At 36.0% G+C, this 21600-nt stretch overlaps 1 protein-coding gene across 6 annotated transcripts in view; it reads left to right on the top strand.

The window, feature by feature from the left end:
- Window positions 1-21600, top strand: part of LOC121322044 (protocadherin-15-like) — a 334822-nt gene that overhangs the window by 251550 nt on the left and 61672 nt on the right. For all 6 annotated transcript variants that reach the window (XM_041261506.1, XM_041261501.1, XM_041261503.1 and 3 more), the window contains 5 exons: window positions 4435-4514; window positions 8228-8321; window positions 14374-14502; window positions 19509-19814; window positions 20003-20227. In XM_041261506.1, the coding sequence (XP_041117440.1) occupies window positions 4435-4514; window positions 8228-8321; window positions 14374-14502; window positions 19509-19814; window positions 20003-20227 (834 nt within the window). The remainder of the gene's footprint in view (window positions 1-4434; window positions 4515-8227; window positions 8322-14373; window positions 14503-19508; window positions 19815-20002; window positions 20228-21600) is intronic.

The raw sequence follows: 21600 nt of genomic DNA, 5'->3' as shown, positions 1-21600 counted from the left end.
ATTTGATAGTATCATATCATAAACTCCAGTTAGAAGTACAATATTCTGTACTTTGTGAAAATGTGAAATTTAAGTGTTTCAGCACAGCCAATGAATTTAAGTGATTCATTGGCTGTGTTGAACATATTGCCTGATTTTTAGCAGACCATAAAGACTCTGCGTAAACCGTTCCCACTCCATCACCACAGGCACACATGTCTTCGGGGAACTCAGTTCATCACAGAGAATAAATAATTGGGCACCACTGAACACAAAGTTATAAAAGCACAAACATAGTTAAATGAAAATGATTTATACCTCACTTAATAAAGCACTAAAGGGGTGTACTTAGTAATCTTCCAGACCATTCAGGTATATATACACCACCCACTTGTTATATCACGGGTGTCGGGGTCCAACATAAATCTGCTATGTATCGAGGGCCGCGATATAGCGAGAGACCCATATTAAAACAAATAGGCTAACAAATAAATACTGTACAACCACTCGCTTGTTTTATCAGGTGCTTCAGGGTCCAGTATAAATCCTCTACGCAACCTGCTTTTTCTAATTTTTCATATAAAAAGCAGCACACCATTTTAATTCATACACCGGAGGGTGCGCATTGCTGCCGTACATGAACACCTTGTTGGCTAAAATAAAAACTGATTCAGCAAGTAGATATTTAATTTGCTTTGTGTTATTGTGCAATACGTGTGTATATGATAACCGTACAATGTTAATGCTTTGTTTTTAATTGTTTTGTATAATGTTGTTTGTGATGTGCAGTACGAAATATAACGAACAGTAATTCTAAGTGCCTATGTATATTACAGCTAGACAGTAAAAATGTGGCGCCAACTCCAGGACCGCGATATATTCGAATCTACAGTATAGCGAGGGGTGAGTGTGGCAGAGCACAGCTCTGCCCTTTAGAAATTGGCAGGGATGGGGTTAAATTCCCCTACCTGCCTGGGTTTATTATGTTCAGGTGGCTGGGGTTGATTAGTTGATTAGCTTAATTAACGATCAATCAGCGCCCAGCCACATGACATAAAAGGAGGCCTCTGCTTCCCATTAGGAGGAGGGAGCTGAGGAAGCAGGTTTTGGGTTTTTTGTTTGTGATTTTTGAATCCAGTGAAGGAATCTCCCAGCCTGGAAACCTTTATTTTATTTATTATTCTTTAAGTTTTGCTTGGCCTTTTTGTTATTTGTGTTTAAATACTGTTATTTTTGCTTTTTGTGTTTATTTATAATAAAAGAGTTATTTTTTTGAACTGCAGTCTGTCTCTGGGCCTCTATCCACTCGCCAGCCTGTCACAGTGATATATATATATACAGCTCTGGAAAAAATTAAGAGACCACTGCAAATTTTTCTTAAATCAGCATCTCTACATGTATGGCAGCCATTCCATTCCAGTGTCTGTTGAATTCCAACACAGGCACACCTCATTCTACTGAATGAGATACTGATTAGGGGATCACCTGAACCAAATCTTATTTAACGAGGAAAAGTATAAAAAACACTCCTGTGGTCATCACTATCCTCTTGCAATAGGATCAGCTGGATGGCAAAACAGTGCTAGTAGTACCTCAAAAGTAACTGGAATCAAAAAATAACTATTGACCATGCCCAAAGAGTTGAAAAGGAAAGTTTTGAGTGAGCAAAAGAAGGGTTCAATTCTGGCTTTACTGGCAGAGGGATACAGTAAGTGTCAGATTGCTTCCAATTTAAAATTTCGAAGATGGTGGTTCATAAGAACAAGGTCAAGCAGCACACATTGGGGACAACAAAGCTGCAGACCGGCAGAGGGCGAAAACGACTCTCCACTGACCGGGATGACCGCCAACTCATTCGAATGTCACTCAGCAACCGTAGGATGACATCAAGTGACCTACAAAAAGAATGGCAAACAGCAGCTGGGGTGAAGTGCACGGCGAGGACGGTTGGAAACAGGCTCCTAGGGGCAGGGCTGAAGTCATGCAAAGCTAGAAAAAAGCCCTTCATCAATGAGAAACAAAGAAGAGCCAGGCTGAGGTTTGCAAAAGACCATAAGGATTGGACCGTAGAGGACTGGAGTAAGGTCATCTTCTCTGATGAGTCCAATTTTCAGCTTTGCCCAATACCTGGTCGTCTAATGGTTAGACAGAGACCTGGAGAGGCCTACAAGCCACAGTGTCTCGCACCCACTGTGAAATGTGGTGGAGGATCGGTGATGATCTGGGGGTGCTTCAGCAAGGCTGGAATCGGGCAGATTTGTCTTTCTGAAGGACGCATGAATCAAGCAAAGTACAAGGTTGTCCTGAAAAACCAATCTGACGATTGGTTTTTCCAGCAGGACAATGCTCCGTGCCACACAGCCAGGTCAGTCAAGGTGTGGATGGAGGACCACCAGATCAACACCCTGTCATGGCCAACCCAATCTCCAGACCTGAACCCCATTGAAAATCTCTGGAATGTGATCAAGAGGAAGATGGATGGTCACAAGCCATCAAACAAAGCCGAACTGCTTGAATTTTTGCGCCAGGAGTGGCATAAAGTCACCCAACATCAATGTGAAAGACTGGTGGAGAGCATGCCAAGACGCATGAAAATCAGGGTTATTCCACCAAATGTTGATTTCTGAACTCTTCCTAAGTTAAAACATTAGTATTATGTTGTTTAAAAATGAATCTGAACTTATTTTCTTTGCATTATTCGAGGTCTGACAACACTGCTTTGTTATTTTGACCAGTTGCCATTTTTTGGAAATAAGTGCTCTAAATGACAATATTTTTATTTGGAATTTGGGAGAAATGTTGTCAAGTTTATAGAATAAAACAAAAATGTTCATTTTACCCAAACACATACCTATAAATAGTAAAGCCAGAGAAACTGATAATTTTGCAGTGGTCTCTTAATTTTTTCCAGAGCTGTATATATATATATATATATATATATATATATATATATATATATATATATATATATATATATATATATATATATGATAATGCAGAACTTAGAAAAGTCTAGAAATTGCAGGATTGCAGGTGTACATTCTTAGAGAGTATAAAAAGGTTAGGCATAGAATGATTGCCGTCATTACCAATAAGTCAATTTGGGAAAAAGTAAATAGCTATCTAAAGACCTTAGGCAGAACATGATTTATTGCTGGAGAAGGATACAAGAAGATGTCCAAGCATTTGAGTATCCCAATTTCAACTAGTGTTTCTATTATCAAGAAATACAAGTCTCATGGTACTGTCACAACGCTCCCTCGGTCTGGAAGAAAGAAGGTTCTTTCATCAAGAACAAGTAGAAGAATTGTGAGGAAGTTTAATAACAATCTGAGATTGACTGCCAAAAATATTCAAAGTGAACTGGCTGCAAGTTTGCAAAATGACATCTGAGTGATGGATATGAGTTCTGCTCAAGGGTTTTGTGGAGTGATGAAACAAAAATTGAACTGTTTGGTCACACTGATCGTCATTACGTTTGGAGAAAATCTGATGAGGCGTACAAAGAAAAGAACACCATACCTACTGCATGGACCCTTCTAGGGGCTGTTTTTCCTCTAATGGCACAAGAAATGTAATTCCAATACATGGTGAAATGGATTCCATAGCATACCAAAAGATATTAGCCATTCACCTTAAACCGTCCTCTACAAAACTTGGTTTAAAGCACAACCAGACATTCCAGCATGACAACAATCCAAAGCACACATCAAAATATACTTCAGAATGGTTAAAGAATAATACAGTCAAGGTTCTGGAATGGCTTAGTCAAAGTCCTGATCTAAATCTGATTGGTAATCTTTGGTATGAGTTGAAGAAGGCTGTGCACAAGAGAAGTCCTCGGAATTTGAATGAATTGGAACAATTTTGCATTGAAGAATGGTCAAAAATCACTAAAGAATTATGCCAAAAGCTTATTGACAAAATTCTAGCACCTTGTAGACAATACTATCATAGCATTGAAGGGTATGAATACTTTTGAATTAGCATTTTTGGAGTCTGAAATAAATAACTGTAGACATAACTCTTTTTCCACATCCACAAAAGCAAAACTTTTGCTACAAAAGATTTCTCCTATAAGTCTTTGTTTTCGAGAAATTTCTAGAAATTATAAATTTCGATTGGGGTATGTAAACTTTTGACTACAGCTGAGTGTGTGTGTGTGTGTACACACACATATATATATTCACCTTAAACCGTCCTCTACAAAACTTGGTTTAAAGCATGTATATATACATATACACAAACATACTAGAAACCTTTAGCATACAGTTTGAGAGGTGAAATATGGTAGTAGGTAAAAATGCAATTTCTGAAAAATACAGCAAATAGCTTGTGTATTCTAAAGGTATGTACAATGGGAAAATCTAAGTGCATGAATAAAGTAACTACCTAGCAGAATATATTTTTTTTAAAAGCAGTATTCATTCATTGATTATCTTTTTCTTCCTTAAGGCTACGGACCGTGAAGGTGATCCTATAACTTATCGTATTCAAAATGGTGATCCTCAACACGTGTTTAACCTCACACAAAAGTAAGCTAATGTCTGCTGTACTTTCTTAATAATAATTCATTTGAATGCACTGCCCTTGAATAAAATAAAAGGCAGGTACTGTAGTAAGCCAAATGATTAATCAATTATCATAACTGTCGCAGATTCAATCTCTAAATTGTTTCTGTTTTTTAAACTGTAGAAATGTTTAGGTAGTGATACCTGACAATGTTATTTGGATTTTAACTGCAGTTTTCCTGTGACTGTTAAATGATTTTTTGGGTGCTTTTCAAACCATGTCTATTATTGTAAGTAGCTGAACAGTTGTGTAACCCCACTGGTTAATACAGGTCATAGCAATACTTTTTGCAATACCTTAATTACAAAGAGTACATAGAGTAGGGCTTATAATGGAAGCAACTACCAGGTAAAATAACAGATTTTAACATTAAATGAACATGTCTCTTCCTTATTAGGCTGTCAACAGTTCCATGTGTGTATGCGACTGTGCCTGCTTAGTGTTCTTACTCATCAGACACTGAGACTGAGCAACTGACCACATTCCCAGTGTTTTGTCCAAGCCATATACATCTGTAGAATGTGGTAATTTCTCATTCAGCAAAACATAAGTTTGTTGTAAGAAAAAGTAATGAAAGACTGGTAAAGCAAGAACCCTGATCAAAAAGTCAAATGCTTATCTGTCAGTTGTTTTTAGGCATATCTTTCACGGTCAAAGTCAATATTTTTGCAAAACACAAACAAAACAACCTTATCAAAATGGACAATTGTTAGGAGACAAAGAAGTGGAATTGGCATTATAATCAAAGGGTTTTCTAATTATCAGATGTTAACATTAAAATAGCAGGATTATTAAGACAACTCTGTGTTTAAATTAAGCCTTTGTTTTATTTATTTATTTTCTTCTTTGTTTTGTTTTTAGTTTAATCCAAAAAGGCTTGCTGCCAACCGAATTCTTGTTGTATCCATTTCCAAGTTGACGCATAATTGTAGATCCTTTAAAGGAATGCATTCCTAGATAAGAGACATCAATATCCTCAGCCGCTAGCATGAAACAGCCCAGATGGTTTTGATGCTAACTATCTTGGTGGATCCTGTTGTTCAGAGAAACAGTTTTTATTACCTCTGATCTTGGATAATAGAGGTCAGAATCCGACTACAGCCCTGAAATTGAGAAGATCAGAGAAAAGTCAAGAATAGATTTAAGAGAACTAGAAACATTCAATTCGCATTAATATTTTTCCACAGTACATGATCACTTTGGTGGTCTGCTTAAACTGTTAATGAAATACCCACAAATGGTAGTTTAGGTATCCTGGCTGTCAGTGCTGATGCTTACTGGCTTGGTGATGTGAGATTAAACTCGCCTTAGTGGATGTATTGCATTATTAATAAGTAATAAAGAAATAAAAACATAAAACAAACAACGTTTTCTCATTGGTTTGTTTTCTCACCAAGAGTTTGTAAAAAAAAATAAAAATAAAAAAACGCTCTTGGGAATGGTCAAAGTCAACAATTAGCAACTTCAAATCACTACATACAGGTTCTTACAAGTTCTGTATTGCTAACCACCCAGAGTTTATAACTGGTGGTTTTTTTGTTGTTGTTGTTGTTGTTTTTTTTATGTTTGGCTTAAAGGTGTTTCTGACTGAACATGTTTTTCAGTTTTTTTTTTTTTTCTATTATTAATATGTGAAAAATAACTAAGTAAAAATAGCCTTAGGAACCACAGTTGATTTAGTATAAGGGTAGTGCATACTCAGCCTCAAAACTATCATTGGTTTAAAAGCATAGAGAAATATTTTAAAGTCTGTGGTCCAGTTTGTCAGATGAAGCCTGGAAGAGATGCCATTGGTTCATTGTTCTGCAGCTGGGAAAATCATACAGTAGAGAAGCTTTAGATGAGTTTTAATCAAACAAATAATCATGAAAAATGGCTTGAGAGAAATGGGAAGACAAAAAGCTGGCATTTAGTTCTTTCTAAAAAGGAGTGACAGGCAATGCTGTTTGCTGCTTCTTAGTCAACATTTCAGTCAGTGCAGTCAAGACAGGACCGAAAGAGATTTGCCAGTGGAGGAATACAGTAATCATTGCTTTGTCACTGAGACACACCATTGTTATCTCTATTGTGTAAAGATTTGTGTGTCAGTTAACAATATGTAAATAAAAATAAAAGAAATAAAGCTTGTCTGTAAAATAATTCATGCTTTTGAAGCATAAAGATGCCATTTATCAGCTCTAAATTATACATCAAAGACAAATGCCGTTGTCTTCTGCCATTATGTGACACCTTTCATGTGACAAAGGCGGATATTGTTTCCTTGTCATCACAATATTCTCATATTCTGTGCCTCAAATATTTCCGTATTCTAGGAAAAACTTTGTCCAATAGGCAAACTTTTCAAAACTTTTAGTAAAAATGTTTGTCATCTAGGCTTTTATAGTGTTTACAATTGCAGTTTTAACCCTTTGCGGTCCTATGTCGGACCAGGTCCGACATTATAATTTTTCTTTTCCTGTCTGACATCATCAAAAAGGTGTCAATAACAGGTCCCTAGTTGTTTTTTCTCAGGAGAAAGCAGAGAAAAGCTTTTAATGGCCAAAAGAGGCAGAGAGAAGCCGAAAAAAAATAAATGGAGGCAGATCTGAGCGACACACATAGTCCCTTCACCACAGACAAAACACGGACATAAACAAACAAAATAGCCGCTTCCGCATCCAGCACTTAAAGAAAATTACAGACATGCTTGATAGGCACTGAATAAATGGACCGCAAAGGGTTAAAGTAATTGGAAGGTGTCTGATACACAATCTAAACAACTAAAAAACAGATGTTTGTCATTTTATGTCTGTTCAACGAAAGTTATATAAAGGCTCTGGAGGACAATTAACACATACCTTAAAGCGGAATCAAAGTTGTTCTTACCTCGAATAAGCTGTATTAACATTATAATTAGAGTTATTTTTTTTTTACATTATTCAATACATGCTGAAATGCATTGCAATGGATAAACTGCTACATCCTCGTGCTCATGCTATAATTCACAATGTCTGATTGCAGCCAGACCATTTGATTGAAAGAAAAGGCGTACCAGTGATTATATTTCTAGTGCTATTAAGTGGTAAGAAAAAGCATTTTATAAAGTTGATTTGCTTCATTTAACATAAGTGGATACATTTTAAAATAATAGGAATCTTATGAACATATCAGTACATTACAAGAAGGTATTTTTCTTCATTTAATTCCCTGGTATAAGCAGTCACGTTGTGCATAGTTACTGATATCCAGTGGGTGAGTATAGGGGTCAAGAAATAGATTTAAATTAGAACTTAATGTGTTTGTCAGAAAACCAGCTTAATGGAAAAATTACTCTGCAAAAGGTGTCCCCAGACTGAGGGTTATACTTAAGTAAATCCTAAATTTCACAATGCTCTATGAGGTTTCAGTATTTATTTAAGCTTGAAATTGAAGCGGATTATTATTATTTTTATATAGACAACTTTGCCCTTTATTAAAATCAGAAACTGGAAAGGGATTATTACTGCACGGTTCACTGTCTGATGTACTTGGCTGATTTGATACATTACCGAACAGAATGAACAGTGTTAAGCAGATGTGTGATATTATAAGTGGCAGATAAAAAAAAAAAAAAATTAGCTCCTTCTCAAATGTTACTAAAATCTTAAGTTTCAGTATCGGTCTTCATTAATTTGTTTTGTTATGCTGTTCTTCATAGTGCTGGACTTCTAGTCCTAGGAAAGCCCTTGGACAGAGAGAGTACAGATCGATACATTCTGATTGTCACAGCGTCAGATGGCAGACCTGATGGGGTGAGTCTGTATGCATGTACAGTGTGTGTGTGTGTGTGTGCAAATATATAACATTATATAAAGAGATTGATGCTACCAGGTGTTCCGATGTCCACAATTACTGTAGAGCTGAATCCCAACTTTCTGACAAAGAATGTTGCTGAAACTTCCCTGGTCCTAAAGAATGATGTGACACCAGAAACAGAGATCTGATAAACACAAGCACAAGCAGTGATGAGACACACTTTGCTGGATTGATTGTGGATGGCACTTTGGACAGTGTGTTCATTCTGGTCTGCTGGTAGACTTTTAAGTCTTGAAATCTTTACAGATGCCAAGTTATTTAATTTAAAAGATTGCTTTTGTGTGGCATCAGCTAGCTTTTTAACTGGATGGAAGGCAGTGAACATGGAGTGAAGCCAAATGAAGCCCTGGGATGGATTTATGTTTCAAACAAGAGATGAACGCCCTTTAATGATCCCAATAATAAATCTCCAGTAGACCTTGTATATCGCTTATCAGTCATAGCTATTGTCATATACAAAGTCCATTTATGTTGATGAAAAGTTCTGAAAAAACTGAATCATTTCACCAAGTCACTCTTGGGCATTCATTTTATAATTCATGATGTATATACGTGCTGTATCTATTAACTTGTGTTGAAGTATAACATAAGATTTCCCGATTTTGTTTTCTAAAAACACATCCCAGTGCCTCTGACCTTTCAAATATAGACACATTTCTCTTCTCTAAGTGCTAGCATTCCTCTCTCAGAAGATTGGCCTTCCAAAGACAGATTTTGACACATTCTAGACTCATAATGCAAGCTGCATTTTGTTACAAAGTTCTATATATGGGCACACATGGACCTTTCCAGAAAATTAGTACAATGTTTCAAACTGCTGCCAACAGCTGAATAACATCTTATCAGGACCAATACACCTTAAAGAATACACTGGATAAGTTCAGATGGGGGTGCTATAATCTTCTGTGTCTTTATTATAAAATACCTCTCGTCAGCACCTTTGTCAATGTTTATGTTATTTATTAACAGATTGCATCACGTGTCCCAAGTCCAGTTGTGTACTTTTAAATACAGCTGTGTTTTCTTTTTATCCAAACCGGCTAAAACATGAATATGAATGCTGTCTAGAGATGCAGCAAGTCTCAGTGACTTCTGGCTGTCCTTTGCTTTGTGGGTAGCAGTAGCATCCTGGAGATTGAACTGTGGCAGCTGAGCCTGCTTGATGTGCTGCTGACCAATTAATAGGACTCATTCAGGGGTTAGCATTGGGGAACCTCACACATCAATATTCCTTATCCTTTCCCAGCAGAAACCGCTGTAGGAGAGGAGATCATATGTGATGCGTAAAATGTAATTAATATAAAGATATATAAGCATACTTTTTATTGACTTCCAGATCTAATATTTTAATGGAGTGCAAACCAAAGTTTCATAATCCAGTCTTTTCAAGACTTTCTGGTTTATATATTTTAAACTTAAGTTTGGGATATGCAGATACACTATAGGTGAAACATTGCTGCTGTTTCCTACTATCTAATCACTCGAATTGACTAACTTCAATGATCCATAGTGTTGTATTTGGTTTATTTCCATATCCTGGTAAGATAATGATAATAATAATAATAATAATAATAATAATAATAATAATAATAATAATATAATAATAATAATATAGCAATCAAATTAAATTAACACAATTAAAGGGGAAACTAATAATGTTAGAAGTAGCTAATAAAGGTAATACATTTTATTTTTTGTAAAAATATAAATTATCTAAAAAAAAAAAAGGTTTTCTTATTTTATTACCTACTAATCTGTGTTTTTTGATGTTTTAGATGAAAATCAGTACATTATCAAAGAGCATGCATTATTTATTTGATTTATAGTATTAAATATATAAGCCTTGAGAGTTTGTAGTACAGTGAAAGTTACTTTTCCGAGTCATTGACTGAGTGCTGTACAGTCTTGGGGACTGAGTAAGAAGGAATATATAATTGGGTTTCCCTCAGGTTGATAGGTGGCACACTTATCTGTTTTCTCAGGTACGGTACAGTTTTCTGCAGTGAAGTGATGCTAATCCACCTGGATCGTTTGATTGTCAACCACCCTTGGGAGGAATTTTATTTTATTTTAATTTTTTCCAAACTTTTTTGTAATTTGAAAGCTGCTCCAGTAAATTGTTCACCATGCAGAACACATCCAGTAATTCAGTGAATCGGATTTAAGATGATATCTACAACACAACCCCACCCTACAGTTGCAGCAGAGCGCCACCTTGCATGTACTGAATAGGTTATTGTATCTTAAATCTGTATACTGCTTTTCTTTTCTTTTTTCTAACCATTTCTTTTGCAGTGTGCATTTAAAAAGATGACCACCATACTTGTTTTATTCCACACTCTTTGAAAAAGAATAATCTAAGAAAACCCTGTGTTAAGTGATCTTGTAAAGCTCAGCAAATAGAATCCATCTTCAATTTCTCTTACAAAAAAAGTACCATTGGATTACCATTAAAGCAAATCACATGGTACTGTCCTATGGTAAATTCGACAGTGTCATAGGATTTATTACCATCATGTTACCATAGGACTACCATCTGATAAGGGTTACCGTGGTACCGAATCTTGTACCTAAATCAATAATACCACTAACAAAATGACGAAAGATGGTCCCAAAAATGTTCATAAAGGATCACCAATATAATTAGAGAAAAAATAAAAGTTTTACTTGTCAGAGCTGTTTATATTTCACCTGTATCTGAAGTACCATCCTGTACCATGGCACTACCATTGTAATCCTATGGTACCTTTTTGTACAGGATGTTAATAGTAATTTGGGCTATTGTCTGTGATGATGTACAGTATCTTACTACCATGTACTTGGTAATTGTACCACTGCACCTTGGTACAGTGAATTGATTTTAAAGCACTTGTGCAGAGAGAAGAATTCTTGTTGGCAGTGCATTTGTTTTCTGTTAGATAGTATAATGTTACATTCCAAAGAAATACCATAAATATTGCCATATCAGCTGTGTCATTTGAGCAAACACTAAACAGAAACAAATGAGTCTGCCTCTTGGCATACCCTGTGAAGCATGCCATAGTTATTTGTTCACAAGGACTCTTTTATTATCCCTTTAAGCAAATGCACATCCCTGATGACCAGGATATAGAGGAGGTGCTTGTAAGCAAGTCCAAAAGTAAGGATGTCCGTGACAGGATAGCGGCGAGGCAGAGACTCAGAAGCCAGGAAGCTACAGTTTGAGCACACATTTAATAAATAAAATAACATCAAATACAAACACAAAGTTCACAAGGGCCAAAATTAAGGTTTAAACAAAACACAAAAATGTAGGCTGGGCATTTGCCTTTGGTAATGTGCAGAAACTCCCAAATGGAGCCCCGGGCGGTGGTGAGCAGGTATTGCCCAGCAGTGATGGGCAGGCATCCCCCGGGCGGTGCTGAGCAGGGATCCCCTGGGCGGTGATGAGCAGGCATCCCTGGGAAGTGATGAGCAGGCATCCCCGAGTGGGGGTGAGTTGGCAGGTAGTGGTAGTCACTCAGGTAGTCTCCCTCTAGTGGTGGAGGCGGGAGCTGCAGGTAGTCTCCCTCTAGCGGTGGAGGCGGGAGCTGCAGGTAGTCTCCCTCTAGCAGTGGAGGCTGGTGCAGCTCCCCCATCGGTCACTGGAGACTAGTGCGGCGCTCCATGAGTCATTGGAGACTGGTGCGGCTCTCCCTCTGCTATTTTTACATTTCATAAAAAAATTACCTCAAAATGTTATACCATTGCTAGAGGCTTTTCTGTTGGTTTATAGATCTAACAGCAGTGAAAACATTTATAGACTTTACATTTTTATTTTAGTATTTTGCCTCATTACATTTTGAACTGCTCATATACTGTATATGTTGTTTGTTTTTGCTGACAATTGTATTAAGTTCTGAACAAATTTATCAAAAAGTAATTTTCTGAGTATTATGTGCACCCTTTTGCAAATGTTAGAAGCAACACTCTATACACAAGATGTGTGTGTGTCATAAGTCACCACCTAAATGAATACTAACCCCTATTTCTTGCAGCTGTCGGCAGAAGCTGATCTTACAGTCAAGGCTCTATTTATGTTTGGGAAAATATATAAGTGTACAGTCTATAATTAAGTATTGTTCTTTGTTTTACCCCTCTGCAAGTTTTACAAGAGGTGCACATTATATAAGGGGTTATAAAGGGATGGTAAATGAAAATGCTCAGCCAGTGTGCATTTTATAGTTCTAAAATTGTTTAATGCATTTTATGTTGGTTCGAGAAGAAAAAGAGATGACTATTTGACTTGCATATAAGCTTTGCTGCTCTCAGAGGTAACAGTGGTAATTGCGGAGTCCATGACTTTGGGTAAATCATTACAATAAGTAGTGCTTCTTCAAAAGCTTGCTATGCACCTACTGAATAGTATGATGTCAAATAAATTTGCATATCAAATTCTAGTAAAGTATTTAAGATAAGTTCCACATGTATGTTTAGGAACAGCCTAATTAATTTGATCTTGTATTTATTATAATGTTCTCCACCATTAGGTTCAATTTAATGACTTACTTTAATGAACAACATGAATTCTGCTGGATTCGCCCCTTGTGTGGCTTATTTACCCCTTGATTAACATCACCCCTAAAAATACTGTGTAGCGACATCTGCATTATCGCAGGGTTACAGGTTTTAGGGTATTAGGTATTGGGACCTAGTTTAAAATAGAACATATTGGGCAAGATCTTCACACCAATTAAAAGTCCAAAATTACTGACATTTTGTGAAAGTGTACAAAGCATGCTTGGATGGGGGGGGGCAAGGGGCTTTGATGGCAGAGTGCGTCTTGAGAGAGAAAAAAGATTAAATTATTATATAACTCGAAATACTCACATGCCTTCCTGCAAAAGTACTATAGCCACCAGAGATGTCATTTTTGTACCAGTTCCTGATATTTTATGCTCTCATATTTGCACATGTTTCCTTTGCAGCGCTCAGGAGGGTATAGAGGACAATGGAGTGTCAGCAAGCTGGGGATACTCAGTGCATGTTATGAATTTCCCTTAGGCCTTTCAGGTTCCATTCTGGTGAAATGTGTTTATCAATAACAGTGTATATTAAGGATGATCATTTGAAAGGCAAATGGTACTGAAATAGGAATATGTCTATAATGTTTGAGATAGGCTACTGAACAAATACCAGTGCGACGTCTTCAGAAAGTCAATAGAACCTCACATAGTGCACCATTGCTATATAAGTATCATTTTTTTAACTGTCTATAGTCTACCAGAATAAAATTCCATTTTACACGAATAAATAATTTTCAATATAAAAAGTGTGCACATGCAGGTGTCGGGGGGACTTGTCCTCATGAAAGTAACAACATATCATTTACCTTAAAACGACTTGAGCTGCCTCTCTCGGAAGATGAAATCCCATGAAAAATGTGTAAAGCCAAGTAGTAATTGGAAGCCATAGAGAGAAAAATAGTATTATCAAATTTCAAATTGGCAGTCAAATTCTGCAATGCCTATGTATTTGTGCACAATGTAGGATACAGTGAACCACTCCATCGTGTCTCTTTTCGCATTTCTAATTATTATTTAAAAAATCTAGGGCTTGCTTTGGTTGTCAGCATTTTTATGTACACTTTTGGTGAGGGGGAGGGTCACGAAGAAGTGCACGCTGTGTATACTTTGATGTCTGATTTTGGATGACTCCTTAACAAACTGCTAATTAAATGTCTTGAGTTATTTCTGTTTCGATCACTTTATTTTCCTTTCAGAAATCAAAATGCACGAATGACAATCTGGAGTGAAAAGCTTTCATAGTCTTCTGTAGCACAGTGGTTCTTTTGTTATTTTACGATTCAGTAACCCAGAAATTTAGTTAATTCGCTATCAGCAAATGGTACATGTACTATACTGCATAGGGGCCTGCTTTCAATATTTTAGTTGTTTGTCTTGCAAGTCAGATAAAGAAATAATCATTATACATATCTAACTGACCCATTTTGTTTTTCTTTAATGCTAGACCTCCACCACTACTGTGAATATCGTTGTCACTGATGTTAATGATAACGATCCAGTTTTTGATCCATTTCTGCCCAAAAACTTCACGGTACAGGAAGAGGAAGTGAATGCGTTTGTAGGACAAGTAAAGGCAAGTACATATTTATCTTGGTATTCTGATACTATTGTCCCAAATCCTCTTAGTATTCTTAGACTGCACACAGGATGCTGAAGTAAACAAACAGCGTTCTGTTTCCTACAGCATTCCACAAGCACGCAGAACAAATAGAAATCCATATTCTATAAATCAGACTGCAATTACTTCCCCAGTGGTTTCATTAAGCAGGAGACATCTAAAAGAGCAACTTGGTGTGGTATTGAAATATCAGAGGTAGCTTAGTAATTTATTGTTCTTGTTTTTCAGATTACTTTTTAATCATTTCCTGTTTCAATCATTACACCCTAGTCACTTAGTGAAAAGAGTTTAAAGCACCTATCTCTGCCTTCAGTATATCCCACAGAACCATATTTAGTACGTCTTGCATCCTGATAGTAACCCTGAATGCAACACTCTGCCACTTGTGTATGTACGCAGTGCCTCATTTATTCTCATTGATGTTGCATGGGGACAGGTTTATGTTTCCACTCTTGTGTACCACTTGGAGGTTAAACATGATTCTGAGAGTTTCTGTATTATATTGAGACTACAAATTGAATCTAAAAACAAAGCAGAATACATTAGTTAAGATAATTCCATGGCCATACTGAGTTGCTCTGAAGATAAGACAATGGACTGTATGTTATAAGGGTTGAAGTTTTAATTATTATTATTATTATTATTTTTTACTGTTGTTTTTTTTGCAACCTCTTTTTAGACAGGTCAGAATTATCACCCTAAAGTTAGAGGATCTATCCAATACCATTATCATTTAAATTATGAAAATATTCCTGCGTTTGTTCATATTGAGAAATAGAAATGTGCTAAAGATGCAAACTTGCACCAGATTTTCAGAATCTCGTGCCCTTTATTAATTATGAAAAAATTATATTATTAAGATCCATTGATTACACTGATTACAGATAAGTTATTGTGATACCATTATAATGTATATCAGTGAAGAAACCGTAGTGCAACACAATGGTTTGCAGAGACACCACAGCAATACAAGTAATATCAACACAAGGGATTTGGATATGTGTGTTCCTGATACGATAGCGCAGTAGTACTGCAGTGTTTCCATGGCAAGGCAAAATACTGTTGTTGTTCTACTTATACGTTTTCTTACACAATATTTTCAACATGGACTAATAAGGTAGCAACCTATAAGCATTAATCCTCTTAATAAGCTATTGAAGAAAACTGTATTGGCATTGTGTTTATTACAGTCTTGCTGTAAATGGTCTAGGAATCAAGATCTTATCTTAATTGCAATCCAATCTTAATTACTTATTTTTTGCTTCAATTAAATAAAAAAAAAATTAAAAAAACACTTAAATAATGTGTTGTCTCAAGAGATGTGACATAATGAGTAGCTTTGTTTGGCTCTGTTAAACTGCATGCTGTTTTAATTACTATTGTAGATTAATAGGGCTTTGTTGGAATAATCAGCATGGAAACATAATTGGTGTTTTGTTTTGTATCTCAGTCTGCTTTGAGAAGCTGAGGGGAGTGTTCTGATGTCCGTCTGTTTTGAACTTAGATTTTTGGTTCAGAGAAGGCACAGTAGCACAGGTTTCTTGATGGTGGGCTGAAGGGTGAGGGATATGCCAGACTTATTAAAACATGTGGATAACATGCTGTTTTATAGGTATTTATCAGTAGTGGGCAAATCTTGAAGTTGTTTTTTTCTGCAGATAATTCAAGGCTTGCACATTCTATATGCATTGGGAAATTGGTTGTTTTGCAGTTCCGAAACAATGATGATGTCTGTATTTTCTCTATAGAGTTACTTTTTTTTTTACCTAGTTTTCATTCAGCAGTTTATTGACTTCTTCCTATTAAAACTTTGGAAATATTGTAACAAGATTTAAGCTCCAGTCAGATGGAGAGAATCTGCAGACATGAGAGATTTCGATTAGAAGTGAAGCAGGGGGCAGACATATATATAAAGAATGTTAAAATCTGTGGTTTACATTTTAATGTATAAATGGAACCCATTATACTCCTAAAGGTGTTTATATTTAACCAAATTTTCATTTATTTATGTATTTATTTATTTTTTAGCAGACGCCCTTATCCAGGGCAACTTACAGTTGTTACAAAGTATCACATTACAAAATATCACATTACTGATAGGAGCAGTTATAAAATCAGAAGAAAATAAGAGCAAATTCAAATAAGAGCAAACTAGAGTACAGTAACTAGTTATATTTAAGAGTGAACTCGACTAAGAGCAGGTAAACTTATAGTTAAGGTATTTACATTTTAAAAAAAGAGCAATTACAAAAAAAAATATCAATACGGTTACCTTTTAAGAGTAAAATCAAGTACAGGATGCAGAAAACATAGTTATAAGTAAAATCATGTGGAGCTTATAACTGTGTTGTATACAGAGTCCAAATAAAAGCGTTCCTGGATTATTGCCTGAAAGAAAAGGAGATCTAACCTTGTAGTACACTTTAAGGCTGCAGCAACAGATCCTTTCAATCTGATTGTATCGTGCCTGTACTATAAGTGAACAGAAGAAAAGTACAGGACCTTGAAGTGACCATACCACTAAGCCACTTGTCTCCAGCTTTGTTGTCCTTCGCCTGTATTCAAGGTACACATTTCAGTTTTGAAGACTGTGGCATATAATATCATTACTGAGCCCTGTAACTATCCAGAAAGAAAACAATGAACTTGTTACGAGTAATGAGAGCTTTCCTGTTGTGACTTCAGCAAAAGGTAGTGTCATAAAATCATCATTATCCAATAACTTTACCCACTAAATCATAAAATATAGAGTGCTATTAAAATTAGACAAAGCCTCCAATGTCTTGTGTGTGGCGCAGCTTCATCATTCCCAATATGAATTATTCATATTTATTTGCAAACAGTAAATATGTTTATGTTCAAGTCAGCAAAATAAAAATACAAATAATTACAGTAAAACCTATACAATTGGGTGTCACCTGGGACTGGAGAATTGGGCTGGATTACAGAGCTACTGTGAAAAATCCAATACTGTACCAAAAAACTATTTGAATGCTTAAAAAAAAAAAAAATTTCAATAGCGGACCCAAAAACAAGCTGAATTATACAGAATGCCGGTTTGTAATTAATTCTAATTGGAAAATATGGACCAAAAACTATACCACATTCTTTTATTGTTTCTCAGATAAGTTAATCACAACATTAAAAGTAGGCATTGTCTCTGAATCAGTGTTTCATTTTGTTTATCAAGTATAGTTACTACTGTAAGACAGAAGCCACAAATCAGGGGCTGCTGATTGCGCAAGAGTGCCCTTCTAACACAAGATCATTATCTATCCAGAGACAGATATGTTTATAGCCTCAGTGCTATACAAAGAAGAAATGTGTGGCTTCCTTATTAACAGTTTTAATTAACTTTTAATTGATTTAAGAAGATAAATGCCTTCATTATGTCTCCTGCTACACACCTGCTCTCTTATTAAACACCCTCTGAAAACTCTCACGACAGGAATGCTGATAATCACAGTATTTTATTTTTATGTTACTGAAATAACCTCAATAAATGAAGCAGTCTTTTCTTGCAGCTCATTTAAAAGAAGATATAGGTCTCCCATTTACTGAGTTCTACTTTATGTGCTTTAGTTTACAAACTTCTCTACAAAAGACAACACTTTGTCACCAAAAAAAAAAGGTTATGGTGTTTTAATTTCCAACTTTCTTTCATTCAGAATTAAAGGAATACTTTATAATTACTTTTTACTAATATAATTTATAGTAATTTTGCACCGGCTTCGGTTCACAGTGCTTCATCTGTGAGCTTCAGTGCACAGTGCAAGCCTCACCTTACTTCTCCACAGTCATTCTGAAGGGATCTTTTCAAAGCTTTTTTTTTTTTTTTCAGGAATAGTTGCTAAACAGAAAAAACAATAGAGAACTTTCATAACATAATTAATAGGATATTAAGTAGGTAAGAAATGTAATTATAGTAAACTGCAGGGGAGATATAAGCTATGCTTATGAGGGGAAACCAAATAATGAAACCAAAATCAGTATAAGAGTTAAATGTAAACACACGATTCCAACCATGAACTATCAACTTACTAAACTGTGTTTTAGCCATTATTTGCCATGATTAACTTTGTCAGGTCATGTTTGACATGGCACCACAGCCGAACCATATATCCATGGTTTACCAAAAGCATTTATTTATTTATTTATTTATTTATTTATTTATGTATTTGTTTATTTATAGTGATGTACAATGATTGTATCTACCTAGTGCCATGACGTTGAAGGATGTTACAAATGTAATACAATAAAGAAGATCATACTTAATTAAATACCAAATTGCCAGAGTAATGAGGGTAACTCTAAAGATTGAATTTTCTCTCCTTCCCAACCTGCAATTGTTTTGAAAGACTTAATGCATGACTGCACAGTTCAAAAACTGTTAATGGCAGCACTGATGCACTCAACATGCATGCTAATAAGGTATCATTTTCAAGAGAGAATTATGATTTACAGTATTAAGAGATTAAGGTAGACTGAAGGATTATATAGCCCTGTTGTGTTTTTTTGTTTGTTTGTTTTTTGGGGAGGTTCTGTTCAACTGTTCTAAATGTTGGCAGTTCTATAAAATACATTGAAGAGACTCAGGTGAGATGTTGGTTAATATTGGTACACAAAGGGTCATATTGACGTGATCTAAACAGTGGCTATATTTAGATATGCCTTTAAATAATCATACAGAACACATATATAATACAAAACATTATAATATTAGGAAAATGTAGATAACATGTATCTCATTAAATGCTTTCTTTCAGTGAACTTGTGTATCATTATATCAAAGGTGCAGGTGCAAAGGTACAGAGTTGTGAGTAGTGTCAGCTAGACAACTTGGGAAATCCTGGCAACCATTAGAATCCAGCATTTTTTGAGGGAAGTTTGTACATGCATTTATGATATGATTGTATAATTTCTTTTCTTTCCTAAAGTCAGTCCATTTACTGTTGTTCTAGGCAACTGATCCAGATGCAGGCGTGAATGGACAGGTGCGGTACAGCTTAGTGAACTTCAATGGCGTTTTTAGAATCAATTCAAACGGCAGCATTTACACAGCTGTGGCGCTGGACAGAGAAACAAGAAGCCAGTATGATCTGATCGTGGAGGCCTCTGATGGAGCACTAGACCCTCGCCGGTCCACAATCACATTATCGGTTAGAGTGCTGGACATTGATGACAACAGCCCAGTTTTCTCTCAGGCCTCGTACACAGTCAATTTACCAGAAAACAGTCCTGTGGGAACGATCGTTCTAAACTTGAAGGTATTGTGTGGCGTTTGCTTCATTTTTTTATTCTACAGTAATGGGTAATGAGTTCTCCTAGTTCTGTATTTATGAAAAGATATTAGCTATATCCATATAATGGTTTGTCTTTTCTCTTTGCTAATGTAGCTTGCATAGAGCTAAAGCATTTTTATCGTAACCGCAAGATTTTTATTTTTCTTTTCAAGGCAAAGGATGCTGACCTTGAATCCAATGTCACTTACCGCATAAGAACACAAGAGGCAAGACAGCTGTTTTCCGTGAACTCTGTGACAGGAGATTTGTCTGTGTTACAAACTTTAGATTTTGAAACCCTTTCTGCAGCTGGGGCAACTTATACCTTTATAGTGGAGGCCTTGGACAGCGGTGGCAGCATGCCACCAGGCCTTGCTACTGTGACAGTGAAGATAATGGTAAGAGTAAAACACAAGTGTGCTTTTTTTGTAGCTTTAACTCATGCACATGTAGACTCAGCTGCGTAATCACTCGAATCTAGCACTGAATATTTTAAAAATGTTTATTCTGCTTTTTTTCAGTGTAATGATAAAGTACAGTTGACAGCATCCCAAAAGGATAATGCAAATTGGAGTTTCCCATGCAGTCTTTCAATGTCTGCAAAACACACAGTCAGTGATTGATAAAGTATTCTAGCAGTGCAGTGCAATGCTATTCCATATATGGATGAGTCATTTGTTTTGTTATTGCCCTGCTACATCAGTACTGTACAGTGATGCCTGATTAAGCAGCATCATCAACAAGATTAACAAAGCCATTGCAGTGGAGGCAAAATTAATCACTTCTCTTAAACAGAGTTACTGTATCTGTAAATAAATTCTACCTTGCCTGCTTTATTGTGTCAAGTTGCATTGCACATTTTTTATGCAGATTACTGTCCATGACAGATTCTTCTGAGGTCAGTTGATTTCTCTTGAGGCCAAAAGCCAGGTTGGAACTTAAGTCATCATTACTCATATCCTCTGTTGTCGACAAGTTGATTCAAGTTGTTCCCCAGTCAGCCAGATGGAAGATTTGCTAGTGCCGGTCAGTCCACAACATCCATGCTGCTTTGTAGGAATCTTTTAGTATGATGGGGAAACTCAGAAGAACGACGACTTAAACAGTTCTTTCAACCAGTTCTGAGGCAGTGTCAGAACATTAAAATACAAATGCAATTTTAAACATATTACAGTTTTACCTTAAGACAAAACCATAGAAATTAGTGGAGGGCTCATCGTTCTTAACCCTATCTGAATTCAATAATTAATTTTCCAGATTTGCAGGGCTGCCCAAGTGTGTCAGCGGTTGTAACATCTGCATAGGTTTCAATTTGAAAACTTCAGCCAATTAAAAATAGAAAGCCTGATTTAAATTGGCACACGCACTTGATGGATTGGTAATGGTCTGATTTAAATCCTACAATTAACTTATAATAATCCTTAGCAAGATCTGCTAACTCATGTTTCTGATGCTGTTTAAATGGTAGTTCTATAAAGTTTGGAAAAACAAGCTTAACCTGTGACATTCTAATGTAGGGGTAACATAGCATTTGTCATTAATTATATACTGTCTCTTGTGGTTGATAATGATTTGCCAATTAATGACCAATTTAAATTAAATCCTCAGGTGGCATATTACTGTAGGGAGGTTAGTGGGGTTAATTAGTGGTATGCGTATCCTGCAGAAATGCAATGACACTGTATGTCAAGAAACATATTTTTTTTCCATACTCATAGACAGTTGTATCCTGTTGGCAGTTTTTATTCTTTGAACATGGATGGTATTAATT

This window comes from Polyodon spathula, chromosome 10 (assembly GCF_017654505.1).
Source record: "Polyodon spathula isolate WHYD16114869_AA chromosome 10, ASM1765450v1, whole genome shotgun sequence".
Classification (NCBI taxonomy): Eukaryota; Metazoa; Chordata; class Actinopteri; order Acipenseriformes; family Polyodontidae; genus Polyodon; species Polyodon spathula.
Note: the sequence above shows the minus strand (reverse complement) of the source record. Positions and strands in the feature narration are given on the sequence as shown.